The sequence below is a fragment of the Rattus norvegicus genome, chromosome 6, assembly GCF_021556685.1.
Source record: "Rattus norvegicus strain SHRSP/BbbUtx chromosome 6, alternate assembly SHRSP_T2T, whole genome shotgun sequence".
NCBI lineage: Eukaryota > Metazoa > Chordata > Mammalia > Rodentia > Muridae > Rattus > Rattus norvegicus.
Genome location: NC_141539.1, coordinates 125985688 through 126006483, shown reverse-complemented (window position 1 = coordinate 126006483; position 20796 = coordinate 125985688). Strand labels below are relative to the sequence as shown.

At 39.5% G+C, this 20796-nt stretch overlaps 1 protein-coding gene, 1 long non-coding RNA gene and 1 other non-coding gene across 11 annotated transcripts in view; 2 read left to right on the top strand and 1 right to left on the bottom strand.

Annotated features, from left to right (window-relative positions):
- Pcgf5l1 (polycomb group ring finger 5 like 1) overlaps nucleotides 1–1533 on the bottom strand; it is a 44354-nt gene extending 42821 nt beyond the window's left edge. The window contains exon 1 of one of the 5 annotated variants that reach the window (XR_015623303.1): nucleotides 1407–1533. This is a non-coding gene — a long non-coding RNA (polycomb group ring finger 5 like 1). The remainder of the gene's footprint in view (nucleotides 1–1406) is intronic. The other 4 variants (XR_015623304.1, XR_015623305.1, XR_015623306.1 and 1 more) reach the window with 4 other exon arrangements.
- Rps6ka5 (ribosomal protein S6 kinase A5) overlaps nucleotides 1–20796 on the top strand; it is a 171194-nt gene that overhangs the window by 84499 nt on the left and 65899 nt on the right. For 4 of the 5 annotated variants that reach the window (NM_001395592.1, XM_087553426.1, XM_087553427.1 and 1 more), the window contains 1 exon segment: nucleotides 17582–17697. In NM_001395592.1, the coding sequence (NP_001382521.1) occupies nucleotides 17582–17697 (116 nt within the window). 5 annotated transcript variants of the gene reach the window in all.
- On the top strand, nucleotides 2197–2299 carry LOC120093307 (U6 spliceosomal RNA). Its single transcript, XR_015623658.1, has one exon. It is a non-coding gene; the product is annotated as a U6 spliceosomal RNA (small nuclear RNA).

Genomic DNA, 20796 nt, shown 5'->3' with positions numbered 1-20796 from the left:
CCCCAGGACATGTTGTTCGGTTTCTGTGATGTTTCTTTATCTCTTATTTTCCTGATGTTTAACTCAAGGAGATTTATGGCTATCCATAATGTTTGTAAGGATGTTTTAGAGTTTCAAGTCTAGGCTGCTATCTGGCTCACTGCAGAATGTTTGACAGGGCTTACTCCAGGGGGATAAAATGTGCTTGGTTGGCACAGGCTTCTCCAAATAAGATAATTATGATGACAGTAGTGTCTTACCAGATGCTATCTGTGACATTTGTTTTTAGTAGCCAGCTATGAACTAGACTAGCATTTTCTAACAGAACTGAGCATGTATGATTGCTTCCCACAATAAGCTTTAATTATAATTATCTCTCATTTGTTTATATTCTATCTCCCATTCTCTAAATCAGTAGGCAGTACTTTTTCTGACCAGTAAAGGACCAGATGGCAACTATTCTAAGCTCTGCAGGCTTTCAAGTCTTTTGACCATAGATCGTAGTAAACAAATATAGTACGGTTCCAGCAAAGTCTTAGTTATAAATTCTAGTGCACTAGAGTTGCCCTCTGAGTTATCATGTGCTATTCCTTGCTGCAAACCTATCCATTGAAAGGTGCGCGCGCGCGCGCGCGCGCGCGTGTGTGTGTGTGTGTGTGTGTGTGTGTGTGTGTGTGTGTGTTTACACACATGCACATGTGGAAGTCAGAGGTTGTTGACATTAGATATCTTCCACAATCTCTCTCCACCTTATCTTTTGAGTCAGGGCTTTCTCTGCACCTGGATCTCATCAGTTAGGCTAGCTTGGGGATTTTAAAGGGCCCATATGAATTCTCTTGTTTCGAACTCCCAACTCTAGGATTACAGTTTTGTGCCTCCATATCTGACTTTTTTCATGGATTCTGGGGATTAAATTCAATTCTTCACTCTTACAGAGCAAGCTATTTACTGACTGAGTCATGTCTGCAGCCCAATTAAGTCACATTTTTGTTTAAAATGTTGTTTTATAGCATTAATAGCTTCTTAGGTTCTTTTGTTTTATCTTAACTATATGACATCATATATATTTGATGGAATTTCTCCTTTTGTATTTCTTGCAGCTTTTTCAAACTTTACAATATGGAAAGCTTAACTTTTTTTTTTTTATAAATTTCTTTCTACCTGTGTTCAGGCACAAGAAATATAAAAACATTTTCATCTATTTTCTGGTTTTTGGAGTTCATATTATTTCAACAGAAGTAGAAAGTCTATGTGGAAATTAATCTGAACAAAACAGTTTTTTCTTTTAGTAGTCTCTGAAAATGGTAATTTTTCAAAACACTGGCTGATCTTTGACTTTAATAATCAGTCAAGTTAATCAGTGGGATTCATCAGACATAAAAGAAGCAAATTATAAGTGTATTTAGAACATTCCTAACAAATGTTACCTCAGTCTTGTAGACAGTTCTGTTCTGATGTGTCATCCTTTCAATAGGAGTGAGATGTTTCAGACATTGAAGTTCACTTTGAGTCCTAGTTTCGTCTCAGAATTGCAAAGGTGTTGATGCTCGGTGACATAGATGATAACAATAGTTCATTGTGCAGTGTAGTAGCTGATGTCACAGAACCGACAGGAACAGCTGCCAAACGTCCTTTCTTTTAGGTAAATACAACTGATTCACAAGCCTCAGGAGGAGGTTCCCTGTGGTGGTTGTGATGAGCTGTAAGGTGTCATCGTGTGAAGAGTGGGCATACAAAACTAGAAACAGAAAGGATAGCATGTGTGAGTGGAGACTGAAAGCACCAGAGAGGCTTTCCTTGAAAGCAGGAGGGTGTAGTTTGCCTGTCAGCTCTGCTGCTTGTCTGCCCTCCCACAAGTAGGCTTGTAGAAGCTGTGAGCAAGCCAGCCCTGAAGCAGCTCTCGGGCTCCACCTGCGGCTCTCCCACTGCGGCTCTCCCACTGCGGCTCTCCCACTGCGGCCTCCGTGGAAACTGCACTGGAGCATTTCTGTAGTTCCCAGCAGTAATTTACACCTTGTCCTCTTTCTCCACATGCTAATAAAAGCAAATGAACTTGGGATTTTCTGGGTTCAACATTAGGTAATGTGTACAAAGGTCATGAAAACCTGTAAATGTGCTCTACGGAAGAAGGGTGTCTGCTCCCTTTCAAATAGAGACTTACGCACTCTGCTCCAATACAAAAGCTTCTTGTCAGGGAGATTCAAAGTATCCAGGAGAGTACTTGCTTCAGCAGCACATACATATAAATGGGAAGGATACAAAGATTAACATGGCCCCTGTGCAAGGAGGACAGGCAATTTGTGAAGTGTTACATATTTACAAAGGTGGGGGCGGGGAGAAAAAGTTGTTACAAATATAGCAGAGTCTGACCTTTTTGATTTGAAATATACCAAGTGGATAAATAGAAGACAATAATTTTGATTGAAATCAAGTATCATTTTAATTTAATGAAAATACTATGTTTTTTATTCATAGCAAGAGCCTTTTTTGCAGGGGCTATTCTGTTTAATAAACCCTTGAAAAGTTTGATTTATGTTATCTGTTCATCAGAATAACCCTGTAGATTGTGGTTACTTTCTTAAAGGGTTTTGTTGTTGATGTTGACAGTTTCAAAGGTATATATACTGAATTTTAGTTACTCTCACCTCCCATTACCTTATTATCCCCGGCTTCTTCACTGAATCCTTTTTTCTTCCCAGTAAGCCTCCTTCCTACATTCATGTCTTCTCATGCATTACCCACCATACTTCCGAGTATGACAGGACTTCTGCGTGAACGTGGCTAGGCTACTCACTGGGCAGTTTATACCACCAAAGAGTAAGTTTATGTAGAAGGCATGTCCTGTTCAGATGTTTTACATCAGGTTTCCCCAATATGGCTCTTAATTCTTTTTTTTCTTTTTCTTTTTTTTTTGGTTTTGAACCTTTAATGAAAAAAAAAATATACTATGGGGCTCTTAATTCTTTTTGCCCCTCCTTCCACGTTGTTCCTTTAATATTGAGTGTGTGTGTGTGTGTGTGTGTATGTGTGTATGTGTGTGTGTGTGAGTGTGTGTATGTGTGTGTATGTGTGTGTATGTGTATGTGTGTGTGAGTGTGTGTATGTGTGTGTATGTGTATGTGTGTGTGAGTGTGTGTATGTGTGTGTGAGTGTGTGTATGTGTATGTGTGTGTGTGTGGTGTGAGCGTGTGTGTGTGTGTATGTGTGGTGTGTGTCTCTGTATGTGTGTGTATGTGTATGTGTGTGTGTGTCCGTGAGTGTGTGTATGTGTGTGTGTATGTGTGTGTGGTGTGTGTGTGTATGTGTGTGTGTGGTGTGTGTCTTTGTATGTGTGTGTATGTGTATGTGTGTGTGTGTGCGTGAGTGTGTGTATGTGTGTATGTATGTGTGTGTGGTGTGTGTGTATGTGTGTGTGTATGTATGTGTGTGTGTGTGTGTGTGTGTGTGTGTGTGTGTGTGTGTGCTATGCACGTCCTTTTAACAGCTGAGCACTCCGTAGTCACTTATTCTCTGCACTTTCACCAGTTGTGGATTTTATTTTAACCACTACAAAAAGGGCTCCTCTGCTGAGAGCGGCACTAGTCTGTGAGTACAAAGATACATCCATAGAAGGCAGTGCTTACTGTGTCTGTATAGCAAGATAATAATAGTGCGTTTTCCCCTTGGGACTATGGTATCCATTCACTGGGCTCATGGCTGGGCTTACAGTCCTAGACAAGAGTTCTGTCCCGTGGGGTAGGCCTTAAATCCAAGCAGAAGGTGGAATGTTGCCCCCAAAAGCATTCATGCCAGTATTGTAACAGTCATGCCAGATGCCAGATTAATTGTTACTGTAGTTTACCTCTGAATAAGAGTCTTAAAGACTTATCTTCTGGGAGCCTTCATAGCAACTCTTACACCTATCTGCAATGGCTTATCTGACTTCACTGAAAATAAATCAGATCCAATTCCTAAACTTGAATTTACTTCCACTCTCCTTCTTACCTTGAAATGATCTGTCTCTTGGGACTGCGTCATAGAGTGACAGTGAGTGAGGATGCTGATTGTGATGGTTAGTGTAAGTTGCCTACTTGACAGAATCTGCTTGGGAAATGAGTCTCCAGATATGTCTGTGGGGAATTATATTGATTATGCTGTCATGGGAAGACACACCTGCTGTGGGTGGCGCCATTCCATGCATGGACTCCTAAACTGCTATGGAAATGTAGAAAGTGAGCTGGGCAGCATCCACCTCCCTCTGCTTCCTGATTGGATGTGGTATGACCAGGTGCTTCACATTCTGACACCTTGACCCCACTACAGGGTGTATGTACCTTTGAACTACGAACCAGAATAGACCCTTTCTCCTTAAAGTTGCATTTATCAAAGTATTTTATCACAGCAATAGGAAAAGAAATTAAGACACTTAGGAATTATAGGGGTTTTGGTTTGGTTTGGTTTTTTGGACACACTGTTGAATATAAATAACTTCTAGCTTTAAGAAAAAAATTTTATTTTTAATTCTGTAAGTATGTGAGTGTTTGTGTGCATGTGGAAGCATTCCCAAACGTTCAGAGAGGGATTCAGAACCTCTGGAGCTGAAGTGGACCCCAGATGTCTGATATGGGAGCTGGAAATTGAACTTGGGTGCTTCGTAAGAACACTATGTGCTCTCAGCCACTGAGCCATCCTACCAATCAGAGCTTCTGCTTTTTTTTTCTTGAGAAAGAACTTAAACTCAAAGCATTTACTAAATTAGTATGTAAGTATCTTGTGACTCACTAATGTAGTTTTAGGTATCTGACCTACCAAATACCTGCCCAGCTAAAGAATATCTTGAGAACATTCTTACCCTAAATATTGTCAGAATGAGAATGCCAATACAAATGCAAGTTGTCTGTAAGCCAGAGAATTTTAGATTCCTTCTTCCAGAACCACAAAGGAGTGAGGGTTTGATAGGAGTGTGACAACTATTTTTAGGGTCACTTTCCAATTGCTTTAGTATTTACTTGCCACCAGGCACTACTTTGGATATCCTTTAGTATAGCAACTCAGAAGTCTGCAAGCAGCCCTTCAGGATTGGTGTATCGTCTTTGTGATACAGATGAGGCGATGAGCTAAATGGCCGACCTCCAAAGAAATAATGTGGCATCTGTGTGTCCAGCTCCTGTGTTACTTTGGTGCATTAGGAGGAGAAGCACATTTATTTTAGTAACAGATTGTGAAAGACAACTGCAATGTCTATTTTTGCTACTTTTCTTTATCTTCCTACTTAGTAAGTGTTCTTACCATGTCATCACACTTGGGTCACTCCACTGCTTAAAGACGCTCACTCACTTTTGTTTACTTGAAGCACAATAATGCATGTTAAATAGATGTTTTTTTTTGTCTCCGTGACAAATAACTGAATTTAAGAAGAGGAAAGATTTATTTTGGCTTATAATCTTACCCTATAACTTGCTAACTCCATTGTGTCTTGGCTTTTAACAAGACTTAACATTATGGTGGAAGGGCATGGTAGAAAAATACTCTACACTTTACTATCCAGGAAACAGAGAAGAGTAACAGGAAGGGGCCACAGCCAAGATATAAAGACCTGACCACAGCAACACATTTCCTGTAATCAGGCCCTCCCTGCACCGTCTTTCGACAGTTTATTTGGATTTTGAGTTCATCAGTTGATTATTAAACTGTTAATAATCAGATTCCTCGTGATCTAGTGCCTTGGAAATGCCTGCATAGACATGCCGAGAGGTGTGGCTTAGTGCAATCTCAACTCAATTAAATTAGCAATCAAGATTAACTGTGACATACTCTAAACTCCATAGTCAGATTTCAAACTCATCTGACGCCCTGTCTCCTCTCCTACTCAATCTCCTATTATTCTGCTCTGCTACCTGCGCTGTAACTGAGCTAAATTATTTACCCACCCCTCTGTAAACATGCGTTTCCTGTTTAAAAATGTCTCTGTTTGGAAACAGTCTCGGCATCTCCTAACTGAGAGTACCAGGTGCCATGCTTGATCTCCCCAGCACTCTCTACCCCACTGTTTCTGGAGGTGTTTGACTTAGATGATTTGATGTCTGTGAAGTGCTTGGTGCCATCCCTGGCATTGTAACTATCAAAGTAAAGTTGAGAAAAGTACAAGATGGAACTAGAACATCTTGTTGTGGTATAAAGAAGAAAGTGTGGTGGGGGCAGAAGCAAAGCTCTCCCTTGTGGAATAATACTGACATGGAGAGGGAAAAAGGGAGTTATAAAATCATCACTCCACACTAAAATGAGTGGGTGGTAGTTTAGTGAGAAGCAGGATTTTTTTGCATAATCTCAGTTCATTTCTTCATGGTTTGCCAGTTTGTTACAAGGAAAAACATAGTAACTTTACAGTGGAGAAACTTGACAATCAACACTTCAATGTCTCTACATTAATGACATGATCAGAATTAACTCTAGTGCTGGGAAAACGAATCTATATTTTCCACGTGGTCTAAGAATATAGCGTCATCCATTGGTATTTGTTTTAGGAGTTTATTACTTTCATATGATCATGACAAGACATCATAAAGCCCACATTGAGGATTGGTCCACACCAGGATGTATCCCCTTCTCAGATGTCAGGAATAACAAAGGTGGGAGCGTCCTCACATATGTGATTCTAATGCACTGTGTGATCTCGATAGAGTGGAATAAAGTCATTGAATACTGACAAATGACACAGTTTGAGCAGGAAGTCTAAAGTAATGATATTTTCATAATGTGGTTATGTGAGAGAATGTCTCTGGAAAGTTTTAGGAGTAAAGAACAGTGTTCTCAACTGATTCAGGAAAGATATGCATGTGTAAGAGAAGAGAATTCTACAGCCAATGAGCAAATGTAGGAGTGTTGGATTTTCATAATGGATTTATGGGGTTCTTGGTACTGTTAGACAGTTTTGATAAGTTTGAAATTGTAGCAAACTGAACTTGTTTTGCTTTTATTTGCTTGTTTTACTGCCTTTGTGAGGGCATGGTTGAGACACTGTTTCCTAGGAGAAGCTTCAGTAGTTCCTCATTTGGAGCACTGTGTGGAGTAATGGATTGTTTTCTCAGTTTCTTAAACTAAAGGCAGAAACAGTTTGTAAGCGCCCCACAGACCTCATGCTGTGTACCTGAAAACAGGATGCAAGTGTTCCAAAACCATGTTTCTGTGTCTGTGGCTTCCTGCTGATTGGACTTTGTCAAAGCCATTAATAGTGTATCAAGATATCTTAGGGTCTTATTACTGTGAACAGACACCATGACCAATGTAAATTTTATAAAGGACAGCATTTAATTGGGGCTGGCTTACAGGTTCCAAGGTTCTGTCCATTATCATCAAGGCGGGAGCATGGCAGCATCCAGGCAGGCATGGTGCAGGAGGAGCTGAGAGTTCTACATCTTCACCTGAAGGAATAGCCTGAGCATCCCCAGGCAGCTAGGAGGGTCTCCAAGCCCACACCCACAGTGACACACTTCCTTCAACAAGGCCATACCTTCTAATAGTGCTACTCCCTGGGCCAAGGATATGCAAACCATATGTGTGTGGGTGTGTGTGGGTGTGTGAGGGTATGTGTGCATATCTAGTATATTAGTATAATAGATTATATAATATTTCTCAAAACTGGACATTTGATGGTAATGGTTCTTGGTTGTAAACAATCTGAGGTTCTGATCCCTGTTAAGAGCTTTGAATATAGATCTTCTTAGTTACCCATTTCTCATCCATTTGAACAGGTAGATGGATTAAAATGGTAACAGTTCAGAACAAGTTAAAGAGGTTTGCAAGTCTGCAAACATTCTTGCAGGCAAAGCCAAGTCCTTTTTGTTTCTTTCTCCAAGAGCACACAGCTCTGTTTTCACTAACCTAAGACACAAATTGCTGCCTTTGAATTTTCTACCCTAAAAATCTACCACTGATTATTGTACTTTAGCACAGCATTAGGGGAAAAAATTAGGCTGAGAATGATGGCATACACACCTATAATCATAGTACTTGGGAAGCTGAGTTAGGGTGACTATTAGGAATTCAAGGGTACCCTGAGCTACCTAGTTAGTACCAGGCCAGCCAAGACTCCATAAAGATTCACACTAAGTGTTTGCTATACATTTTTAAAAGACCCTATGTATAATCCCCTCAGAATGTCTACTCTGGAGTTCTTTGACTTCAGGTGAGCCTTCAAAAATTTAACTGGGACAAGTATGTAAGACTGAGGTGGAAAGTTAAGGGAGGGCTCTTTGGAGAGTCGGTTGTGTTGGACGGTGTTTTGCTGGGGCAAACACATGAAGGAGTGTTTTCCTGAAGCGGGCACAAGTGAAAGGATGTTTTGCTAAAGCAGATACAGGAAGAAATATTTCCCTGAAGCAAACAGGTAAAAGGCAGACTTGCGAAGGAGCTATTCAATGGCACAGACACAGTGAAAGGATGTCTTGCTAAAGCAAGCACGTGAAAGGACACACGATGAAGGATTCTTTGCTGACAACACTCATGACCTATATTGGTCTGCCTTACACTGCATAGGTGAGCTGGGTTTGTTACACTTCATAGACAAAAATATACCAAAAACCTTCCTGTGATGTGCTGTGACTTCTTGCCACTTCCGTGGACTTGGGCAGATTGGCAGAGTGATATCAGCTGAGACAGATGCGTGTGGAGTTTTGCTAAGTCAGGCAGTGAGGCAAGACCCATGGATGATGCGTGATGACTGGAGGCAGTATAAATAGTCCTCCATGCACTGTGAGAGAGGCGCGCTGAGGCTTGCCAACAGAGGTGGCTGTGCAACACTTGCTAGTCTCAAGTCTTTGCTGATCTTCACTTGCTGAGAGAGGCACAGCGGAGAACTTCTGGTGTTCCTGGTGTGGGCTGTGGTTGTGCTGACTTGTGCTGGTTTGGCTGAGACCTGGCTGTCTCTGCTAGGTTGTGCTACTGCTGCTGATTGGTGTTTGCTGTCCTGACTCTACTGAACTGTATTGCTGGTGTATCCCCGTGAACTGAACTGCTGATTTCCTGGCAACTCAGATGGGATTTGCTCCAAGGAACTATTTCTAAACAGGTCCACTTCCCCTGTATCCTTTCTTTTCCACTAGTGGGTAGTGGGCTAGAAGGGAGCTTAAGGCATTTAAATATCATCATTATAGATAGGACTTGGAAAAAATTAAAGTTATATAAGATAGTGAAGTTATATGGCTAAAATATGAGAATTTCATAACCCTCAATCATTTAAGTATTGCAAAGTAGAATAGTTGATGTTAGGTAGTTTTGCTGAGAGTAATTAGCAAGGCCAGCATTCTGAGAAGGGAAGCAGGGCAAGGAAGGGGAAGGGGAATTTCCCAGGCAGCATATCGTGTGGAACAGTGTCTCTCAGCTTCCTCATTTTTTTGTTCTCCACATAAACAGGTGGAAATTTCTGAGAAGTCTATTTAACCTCTATGTTTCACTTACCTATGGCAATTACTCTATTTTTTCTAAGATTATACTATTACTTTAATAGTACCTATGTTACAGTGTTGTGAGGATCAAATATTTCCTTCCTAAACAGAACCAGTATAAAATAAGTGCCCAGTGTCTATAGTTGCTATTCTTACGCTAGTCTCAGAAGCAGTAAGTTATGTTTAGGTCAACCTCAGACACTGGACTGAATTCCTTTCAAGAGCTGTTTCTCTGTCCCTGATTCTAGGGACTTAAGGTACTACTTCTGTGCAGGCATCAGTAGCAAGAGTGCACACTCACAGTATCACTCAGTCCATGTTTGTTGTTATTTTATTTTATTTTTTGTTGATTGTAGTATAAACTAATAATTAAAGAGGCAAAAACAAAGAAATCACATGCTATTTCTACAGTGTTCATATAATAAGAAACGAAAACCAGCATTGGCTTAAACAAAACAAATAAACAAACAAAAACAACTCAGGCTTACAAATTGTGCTACAAGTCTTATGAAAATTTACAGACTTATGAAAAATTTTCCAAAACTTATCAGATGGGTCTATGATTTTATCAGGAAAATGACTTAGGGCAGATGGACGTGTGTAGCAGCAGTTCTCACTCAGACACACTTACTCAGTTCAGGTTTTTACTGCCTCTTTAACATGAAATATGATTTATGCCCAGCGCAGAGAGTACATCGATCTAACCAGTGCTGAAGCAGGCTTTCTTGAGCTGAAGGGCTGAGAACCCTCAGGCACTGATGTCAGTAAGGTCTGACTTCTTGTGGTATCACTGGCCATTTTGAAGCAAATGGCATGGCTGCAGTTGGCTGGCAGTATCTGATGCTGATACTCTCTGTCGTTGTTTTGAGATGAGTCTTTATATCTTTCTACCTCAAACCCACCTTGAGTAGGTTATGTAGGCAGGCCTTGAACTCAAGATACTCCTGCCTCAGCCCACTAAGTGCTAAAGGGTAAACATTTACCGTTATTCTTGGCTCAGTGCTCTCCTTTGAGAGTTAAAATTTCACAATTCACGTAGTACGGCACTATCACCAGAGCCCTCTTCTGTCTGGCCCGTTGTTTCACTGCCAGGCGAGCATACTTGAGTTTTATCCGATAGAGTCATTTGATTTCCTGAAGACCCCAGAGCCTCAGTGTCATTGCAGCCTTGGTAGTCAGCTCATTGCATACAAAGTGTCCCCCCTTACAGTTCTGAAGCTCTGAAGCCCACCAGCCCAACTGTAATTACAGTTAAATTGTATCAGGGTAGATTAACCAAATGTTCAGGAAAACATGGCCTTGTGTGAGTGCTTGGGTCAATATAGCATCAAGGCCCAGGAGTTGTCCTCTGACCTTCATATGTGTGCCATGATATGTACACACTGGACACACACACAGGAATAATAAAGCTTTAAAATGGACTTGGATTACAGTTGATAAAGGCTGTAGCTGTTTTATTATCTGATATCAAAGAAGTATGTTTTTTAATTACGCATTCGTCTTTCTAAGTATTTCTTTCCAAAGGCCATCCCACATCTCAAAATGTAGTTCAGAAGTGACAGTATTATAGAGTAGGCCCAGTCAGCAGGGGGAACAAAGCCCACCTGAGGCCCCAGGGAAACTTGGGAATTCAATCCCTTGATGTGTACAGTGAATAGTCAGATAACAGGTTGGTGAGGGCTTTTGATAACTTCTCTTTATGGGGTCCAGATGTGAGCATTGGAACACCTCTGCCAAAGTCTGCGATGTTCAATAAGTTCTCCAGTCTAGTTTTCCTGGTGTGATTTTTAATACGCCCATGTGCTCCTATAGTCAAGTTTTACTTTGTAAGTTTATAGAATCTTACTTGTTCTACTTTTAGGAAGAAATTAATTTGTGTTTTGAAGGTATGCTGGAGAAATAGTTCTTTTAAAATTTGTGTGGCTGTGTTTGTGTATACACGTTAGTATATGTATGTGGAAGCAGATGAGGCTTGTAAAATGGAGAATCTTAGGACAAGGTACACCCTTTAGAAAGTTTTTAACAATATGGAGAAACTTAGAGCAGTCTGATCTCAACAATAACTGGATAAAAATCCAGTTCTGTAAAAAGAAGACATGGAGAATAACTAAATATCTGGGAAGTGGAGGATTCCTTTCCTCTAGCACCTCATACTGCTAGGGTGCAAACTCTATGCTGGCTCAGCAGGCTCAGTGTAAGCTCTGGTTACCCCAGTTCTGCTCTGTTTATAGGGCGGGTTCCATGCTGTTAGAGGGAAGCTAAGCAGGAAGGTCACTTCAAGAGAATCTGGCCACCTCCTAAGGAGCTTTTGGGTTTGATTTTGCCATAGGAAGAGGTAGTTCATAAGAACGGAGAAATCTTGAGCACTCACTAACAAAACTGACTGACTATTTGATACAGAGTGCGTGTTAGGGTGTGGTGGTGATTATGTGGAGTATGGTAACTACATTATGACAGTTAGTGGAATCTTTGATGTAGGCAACTTAAAAAGTCCTCGTGGGGTAAGAATGGAGCTCAAACACTGTCCTCAGACTACTCATTTAAGAGCCTGAATTTATTGGACAAGGCTGTGGAACAATTAGTGCCCCAGAGAGTTATTGGAAACAATTGAGCAATCAGAGAGCAATTAGTGAAGCCTAGCAGCTGTTTGTAATACTAGCAGAGGCAGAGAACCTAGCCAGTGAGGGAAATTTATTCAAATCCCCAGGACTCTGTTCTCTGAGAACAGCATTGGAGGTCTTATACTGTAGATCAGAGAGACTTGACTGAATTGCCAGGCCAAACTGTTAAGTAAGGAAAAAGCCAAAACAGTAAAAAGGAGCCAAGCTGGATATGTGGCTTATACTTACAATTTCAACATTTAGACATCTGAGGCAGGAGAATCGCCACAAGTTTGAGGACAGCTTGGGCTACCATGTAAGACTGGTTCAAGACAAAGCAAGCACATCCTGTCAGGTTAGACTAAGGGCGTTGGAATCCGTTCATAATTTGGATCTCCACAAAAGACAGAAGATGAAAAATAACTCAGAAGACTGAGTTATAACAAACTATAAATATGTACTTGCAGAGAAAAAAAGTAGAGTAATAATCATAACAATGTTTTAGATGTGGAACATATAGTTGCCCTCAGTATCCTTGGGGATAGAGGTTTGGGGACATAGCCTCCACTTGCAGACAAGAGCCAGCAAATGCTTGTCTCCTTTACAAAATGATTTGTAGTATTGTATATAACTTGTATATATTCTACTGAATATACTAAATCTTTTCTAGATTGCTCATAATAGCTTACACAGTGCAGATAGTGGTTATACTGTGTTGTTTATAGAATGATACCAAAAACAAAAGTCTACACGTTCAGTCCAAACACAAACTTCCTTCCAAATATTTTCAATCTGCAGCTTATTGAATTCATAGATGTGAAATCCATAAGATCCAGAGTTCCCACTGAGAATAGTTGTACTGTGCATAACATTAATAGCACAAAAAGGAGAAGTGAGGACAAAGCTGATTAGGAGTAATGTTTTATACATTACTGTGTCAATATGTTGAAAGCTAGTGAGAGAATATTAGAAAATAAAAATCATTTTAGAAATTTTATATATGTATAACATATATTAATATATATCTCCAATGAAAAATGCAGAAGTATAAAACAACAGAGGAACAAAAATGGTATATGTAAAATGACAAACACAAATCTAGTTGTAACCAATAGCAACATTAAATACAAATAGTTAACTGTTCTAACTAAAAAACACAAATTATCAGACTAATTAATAAGCTTTTAATTAAACTAGCCAGATTTTTCTCTTTTAAGGAGTAAATCTGTAAAAATCAAGAGTTATGATATAGAGACTATGACTTCTGAATTAAAATGAATCACAAGAGAATTCTATGAACAACTTAGTAAGAACATACAGTTTATTGTATGTTAAGATAGCCAAAATACCCAGCCAAGGATAGTGGCCCATGGCTATAACCCAATATTTAGGAAGCTGAGGCAGTAGGATTGTAAGGTTGAGTTTAGCCCAGGAAATTTAATGATACCTTGTGTTAAAAAAAAAAAATCAAGCAAACAAACAAATTAGGAGGAAGTAAAGAATTCCTAGAGAGATAGAGTACTTGAATTGCCTCAAGAAGAAACACTTTCTGTTGTCACTGTTGGTGAAGTTCTCCAGGGAATAGGAGCATACTTAAAGAGAATTCAGGGTTCAACTGTCTTCATGGGCGAATGTAAACTAAACATTTAAAGAAGACTTAATACCAAAATTTTCATAAAATTGTCCAAAAATAGAAAATACTTCCCAACTTGATTTCTGAGGCCATTATTATCTTAGTGTATATACCAGACAAAAACATCACAAGAAAACATGAACTAACATCTCCTATGAATAAAGTACAAAATTACCCAACAAAATTCTCCCAAACAATTCAGGAATAAGTAAGAAGGATTATGTAGCATGACTAAGCAGGATGAGTTCTAGGAATACAAGACTGTCTTAAAAGTCTAGACTCAACTTTCCATGTCAGTAGAAAGGGGAACTGTATGGTCTCAGTAAACACAGAAAAAGCATCGGCTGAAACCCATCGTTCATTTATGGTGGAAAACATTGTCTAAAACAGGGAAGGACGTGAACTTTTGAATGGGGTGGAAGCATGTATGAAAACAAAGCAAAGCACAGGGAACAGAGTTTTTAGTGATGAAAGACCAAACGTGGGGTGAATGGCCACATTTACTTCATTCAACAGTGTAGGCTGTGAAAGGTCACAAAAGGCCTATGGATTGCAAAGTAGGAAGAAAAGTTTAAGGTGACATGATCATATAAAGCCCCAAGGAGTCCATTAAAATATTAGGATCAATAAAGAAGTTAAGCAGAGTTGCAGGATATAGGGCAGGATACAACTAAGTTTTAACATTCTTTCTTTTTTAAGGAATTCTATATTTATTTTATGTATGTACATACACTGTTGCTCTCTTTAGTCACAGCAGCAGGAGGGCTTCAGATCATTACAGATGCTTGTGAGTCATTGCGTAGTTGCTGGACAGGGGACTCCAGACCACTGGAAGAGCCATCTCTCCAGCCCCTGAGTTCTGATATTCTTACAGTTCCATCTAGTTTAGAATAAATACAATAAAATATTTGTCAATAAAGAAGTGTAAAACGTCACACATTGTTCCAAAGATGAAAGTGATCTATGTACATAAAAAAACCATGACATCTACATGGACTGTTAGGGATGACAATATTCCTAAATTGAATATCAGACTTAGTATTCATCTCTTATCAAAACCTCAGGTCATTTCTTTATAGAATTAACCCGTGATCCCAAAATTCAGGTGGAAACTTAGGGAGCTGAGGAAAACTATAATAGTTTTCTTTAGCCAAAATAGAAAACTCACTTCGTGACTTCAAAATGTATTGTAAGCCAAGTCCACACCTGTGTGCCTGCTGCTGAGAGACAAAGGAAGGAGAAGTGCTTGAGTCTAGGAGTTGAAGGCCAGCCTGGGCAATAGTGAGACCACCCCAAACCAAAAGCAAAGCCAGAGCAAAACAAGACAGCAGCAGCAAAAGGCCAGCAGCACTACTCTGTAAAAATTCAACTCCAGCGTAAGGATAGACCTGTGATGGTGGTCCTAGAGTACAGAGGTCCTTGCAGGTCCAACCAGCAGGATTTTAGCAAGTGTGACAATGAAGAACAGTTGTTCAACTAATGGTGCTGGAACAACTGGATAGCATGATACAGTCTGAAATTGGGCCATACCTCACAACATAAACAAAAGTTAACTCTGAATTAAATGGATCAAAGACTAAAGGAAGGAACCTTAAGGGACAATAATTGCTGTAACAATCTTAAACAAAAACAATGACAAATTTTTGTGGTAGATAAACTAGAATTCCTGGGCTTTGGTGGCGATTAAGTTGATTAGAGGCCATGTAACTCTGAATAATCAAAATCGTTGAAGTTTGTGCCCACTTCAAGTGGGTAAATTTCTGGTGTGTTAAGTATCAAAGACAAAATAATCAATGGAAGTAACCTTCCTGTGTGCTTCACAGAAAAGCATGTAGTGTGTGCAGTGGGTCCTTTATCCATGCTAAAGGACACTACCCATTCAGGAAATGACAGCTGAAACCATGAGATGTGCCATGCCCAACAGAACCGAGACGAGGGAGGCAACTGCTCAGCCTTTGGAGTCTCGCCAGCTTCTACTCTGTCTGCTTCTGACTACAGCACTTACCATAGCTTCTGCTGTAAAGTCCTTGGGCTGCCTGTTTCCTCCTTCCCACTGTTAAAACCTAAATGAATGGATAGAGTTATATGCAAAATATACCTGTAAAAATGCTAGTTTTTATGAATGTCCAAACAGTCAGAAGTAGGCAAATAGATAACCTGATTTATTAATTTATTAATAATTTATTGGGTTTTAGTTTCATTGTCTTGAGTCTCCCCAGCAATGTAAAAACATTTCCTATATCTCAAGCAGCAGTAATTCACAAATAGCTATTGGCTCTGTTTAATAGATAAAGAATTGGGGATTAGAGGGACTTAATTTGCTCACAACAGGATAACATTAGGACACTGTCTATTTTGGGTCTCATTGGCAAACCTCTCATTCCTCTGAGTGTGTCACAGTGCCTGAGACACTATGTTGAAGGTGTTTTGTTTTGCCTTACCCTGGACTGCCCTTTGGTTTTAATAATTGTCTTCAAAGGGGAACCATCATTGAGGGTTGGTAATTGTGTGACAAGAGAACATAATGGAGTAAGGAATATGAGCTAAGTTCATAATACATACAAAGTTGTCAGAAAGAAATCCATTGTTTTGTATGCTGACCAAAAATAACAAAACAAAGACACACATATAAAACAGCAGTAAAAATTAATTTTTCTCAAGTTAAGAAAGTATCTATTGAGTGCTTCATGTGGGCATTTGTAGTGACATGGTGTGGTGACTATTGGACTTGATGCTTAAATGTGCAGTGTGGCAGAGAAAAGAGTACAGCCGACATTGAGAACACAGGAGAGATGAGTGCATTGGTGACGTCTTTAACAATATGGCGATGCCATGCGGAAGAGGTTGTCTCTGTTCACCATGAGCACAGGGATGAAGTGATTGAACTGAGCATTTGAGATGTGTGAGAGTTTATCCTTCCATATGTAGATGTGTGTTTCTGTGCCATGACAGTGGAAATTTAGGCTTAAGTAAGTAACTACTTAAAAATAGAAAAAAATCCATTGTTCATTTGTAGGGATGGTGTGTTCCTTTACAATTAACTTTGTGCCCATCTGTATTAAAAACATCTTAGTAAAATACAGAAGCCTTAGAAAGGGAATAATGTTCTGGTTAGTCTCTGATGAAATTAGAGTTCAGGTTTGTTTTTTTTTTTCTTTAAGAAAGATTATTTTCTTGCGTGATTTTAAACACTTTATAATAATAGTGTGTTGTTCCCTGAATTCATCCATTTCAGTTTTCAAATAGTATCAGCATTTCTTTCCTTTCCTTCAATGAGGCAGTCTTCCTTTTTTACTTTAGCCATTTCCCTTTTTGCCGTTTCCCTTGTGATAAGTAGAGCAGCTTGAAGAGAAATGGTAGCTTTGGGGTTTGAAGACTGTGATGCAGCCATGCTGTGCTTCTTTCTCATGTTTCTTTTTATTCCATGCTGTATGGAGCTATGAGACTGCTGCCTGCTCCTAACAGTATATTCTTCAAAATGTGCATAGACAATTATGGGAAATGGGAATCTATGTACAAGTCTCAACATAATGATTGGTAGCATTGCATAGCAAGATAGGATTTTGCTTGTGTTCTTTTGGGGTTCTGTGTGGGGTTTTTCAGGGGAGGGCTTGGTTGTCAAATGGCTGATGTTTGATGCTCTACAATGGGTTACACGCTGGTGACAGAGGACTCCAATGTGCTGTCTTTGTATTCTTAAATCTGTGTGGATTTTGGGTGACAGTTTTAATGGCAGCACTCCTTGCACATAGTCAGTTAGGTTCAGATGATCACTGTTTCAGGAAATTGTATGACAATATGAAACTAATAACACTTTCTATGAAACTGTCATATATTGAGAGTTACACAAGAATAAATTAATGGTTATCACAGAGTGATTAAAAGGAGCTATTTCCTTTCATTTATAAATGCAAGTCAAAGAAAGAAAAAATATATTTCATTTTTAGATTATATAAATGGTGGAGAACTTTTTACTCATCTTTCTCAAAGAGAGCGTTTCACAGAGCACGAAGTGCAGATCTATGTTGGAGAGATCGTGCTTGCCCTGGAACACCTGCACAAGGTAAGGCGCTTCGTCTTTGGAGTTTCCTTTTGTACAGTCTGTTAACAGAGGTGTTGATGGAGCCGAACAAGTTGATGTTTTCACATGTTGTCTTGGGCTTGTGAATGTTACCGTTTTCTCAGTTTTGTAGTTTCTTTCCAAGCATATTTACTTTTTGCTGGGCTTGGTATGATATGCCTACAATCCCTGTACATGGGATCATGAGTTGAAGCCAAGCTGAGACACAAAGTGAGACCCCAACTCAATAAATGAACAGAAAATAAATAAATTCTGTTCATTCTTTCATGGTTTGAAACATAAAAAAATAACAAAAACAAAAGAACTTGAGCTTTTTTTATCATTTGTCTTTATGAAAAAATTCTCAGTACGTTCATTAGGGGAAAGTCTTTGGTTTTTTACAATGAAGCCCAAGCCGTACAGTTTATTTCCTTACTTGGGACTGGCTCCATGGCACAATCCACTGTCCTACTCAGAAGACACCCCCTACTCCCTGATTCGATGCCGATTTGGAGTGATTCCCTCCCTCCATGTTAATTCACTCTGCACCTGCCCTGCCCTGCTCCTCCTCATTGCCTCCAAGTGACATGAGCTCAGATGTGGGAACTTTGCCTGGCTGTTACAGCCATGATCCTCTTGGAACTCTGCACAAATTAGTTTAAACTCCATGATATTCTTAACCTTTGGTCCATGAAATTTTGTCTTAAGTTAATTGGAGAAGCAGATGGTTTTTGTGTTGCCTCAGTGTGTTTGGCTTTCTTCAGAAATAGAAAATGTTAAAGTAATTTATATCAAAGGTGTACAAGTTCATAAGGGAACAGTATGAGTCGAGTCACTAAATGTCAACAATTCAGATGTATCCTGAAGCCACTCTTTGTCATGTCTGTCATCCCTCCCTTCTATTAAGATGAACAGATTAAAGTACAAATATGTAACATAGAAAACAGGTAAGAATTAAAGGAGAGCAGCAGGGAGGACATCCTGAAGATGCAGGGAGTTTTGATCAAAACTGAGTCAAAGATGGAGATAATGGGAGAGCCTGAGAAAGATTCTGTAAGGTACTTAATTAAAAGAAGAAGGCAGGAGTCCTGCAGTGGCTCATCTAACCTAGAACAGAAACAAGACCAGACAGGTAGAGGGAGACAAAACCGTAAGTAATCTTTAGGAAATGCCAGCGCCTGGGAGCTTCGGGGATCAGGGCTGTGAGTTTGAGGTCATCCTGGTTTTGTGGAGTCAGACCCTGCCTGTCTCAAATGAAGAGTGAATACAATTGTGTGAGACCCAGGGAAAAGAGAGAGCTGGCGGTGGAGAGGCAGGAGGGCAGGAGCAGTGCATGACCATTCCCTGCCCCTTCTGACAGAGCTTGCACTGTGGTGACGAGCTTCATGGCTCTGCTTATTTTTGAGTGATATGATTTACTTTAAACATTTTATATCAGAAATATTACTACTCAGAATAAGCTACAAAGAGGTTTGTAGCTTTTAACTAGTTATAATGTTTTATAAAATGACAATAAAACTCACCATAAGTACTAAATTAAAGGCAAAACACAAAGCCAAACAGGTAAGCTGGAAAACAGTTTATAAATTAAATAAATTAATTGATTCATTTTATTTACTAAAGGAAGATTCCATACCACTCATTATTACTAAATAGTAATAAAAACATGGATGTCAATAATATAATGGAACTTGGAATAAATTTGATAGATATTCAATGAAAGCAGTATAGGAAACAAGTTTTAGTCTGTCTTACCCTAAAAAGACAGACACCAAGCCAGCAGTGCTAGTCTTGGTACAGATGCTAGTGCTAAGTCTTATAGGAAGGGAGAAAGCACACATGTATTGAGGTGATGACGTCAGCTGGACTGTGTGAGTTGTTTCTAACAATCTTTTCCAAAGAGGCTGAAATGTCAAGTGCTGCTGGTCGGGTATGTGTAATGCTTCAAGTCAAGTGTTTGCTCAGTGCATGCTTGTGTTTTCCTTCCTGTCTTTCCCACACACCACTTTAGCTCTCACAGGAAAATTGCCAGCTGATTTTTGTTCTTGTTTTTGCTTAATGGGGGTTGTTTTGTGGGTTTGATGAGGGAGGTATAGTTTTGATTTCAGTTTTGAGAGATTATCAGAAATCTGTGTTTTCCTGTATTTAATACTGAGGAAAGCAGTATTTCAAAGTATCAAAACATTTAATCCATGCAGATACAACTGACAACATGAAGTAGAAAATCACAGTGGATCAGTCAGTCACATCTCAGATTTGCGTTTCACTGTGCTGCTTCCGTGAGAAACAAAACAGAGGCTTACAGTCCTGAACTGTATAACAGCTTCACTCAGTGATGGGACAGACATTTGACTGTGATCCCATAGGATTGTAATGAAACTTAAAATTTCCTGTCAATTAGTGGTTTCGTAGCTGTCAAAATGCTCTATTTGACCCCGGGCCTGTTTATGTGAGGCTGGTGTAACTAAGCCTGCTGTGGTACCATTCGTATAACAAGGCAGCACAAAACCTGGCAGTGGTCAGTAGCCAGCCATGCTTCTGGTTTATGCATTAGTGTGTGTTTAACCAGCGTCTTAGAGGGTTTCCTGTAAGACAGTCTGCTGCGTTTCACTGGCAGCAGCTGTACGTCTCATGTTTACTCTCTGCTCCTCTCTGCTTGATTTGCCCACTTGTTTTACTCTCTGTGGCCTCAGGAGGAATAGGATTTTTTTTACTACACTATCAAGGTTTATGTAAATACACTCCATGATGCTTTCACAGTCAAAATCACCTAACAGCATATTTTCCAGAATATTTCCTTGTCATAAAGCAGTGCATGACTGACTATGTAAATGCTAGTTAATGATTTGTTTAGCCGATTTAGTACTAAACATCAAATTTAACCTGTGCTCTTTAATCTTTATGTTTAAGAGTTTATTATTCAAAAAGCTTTTAATTGCCTATCTAATAGATTGCACTATACAGGATATCAGATAAGTGTATAAAATCTGAAAAAGCAAAGTGTGTAAATATAATAGGATAAGTAGTAGCTCCCTGAGAAGTGCGTACAGGTAAGTGCATGGTTTGAAAACAAAGAGACGGTCAGCACAGGGTATGGCTCCT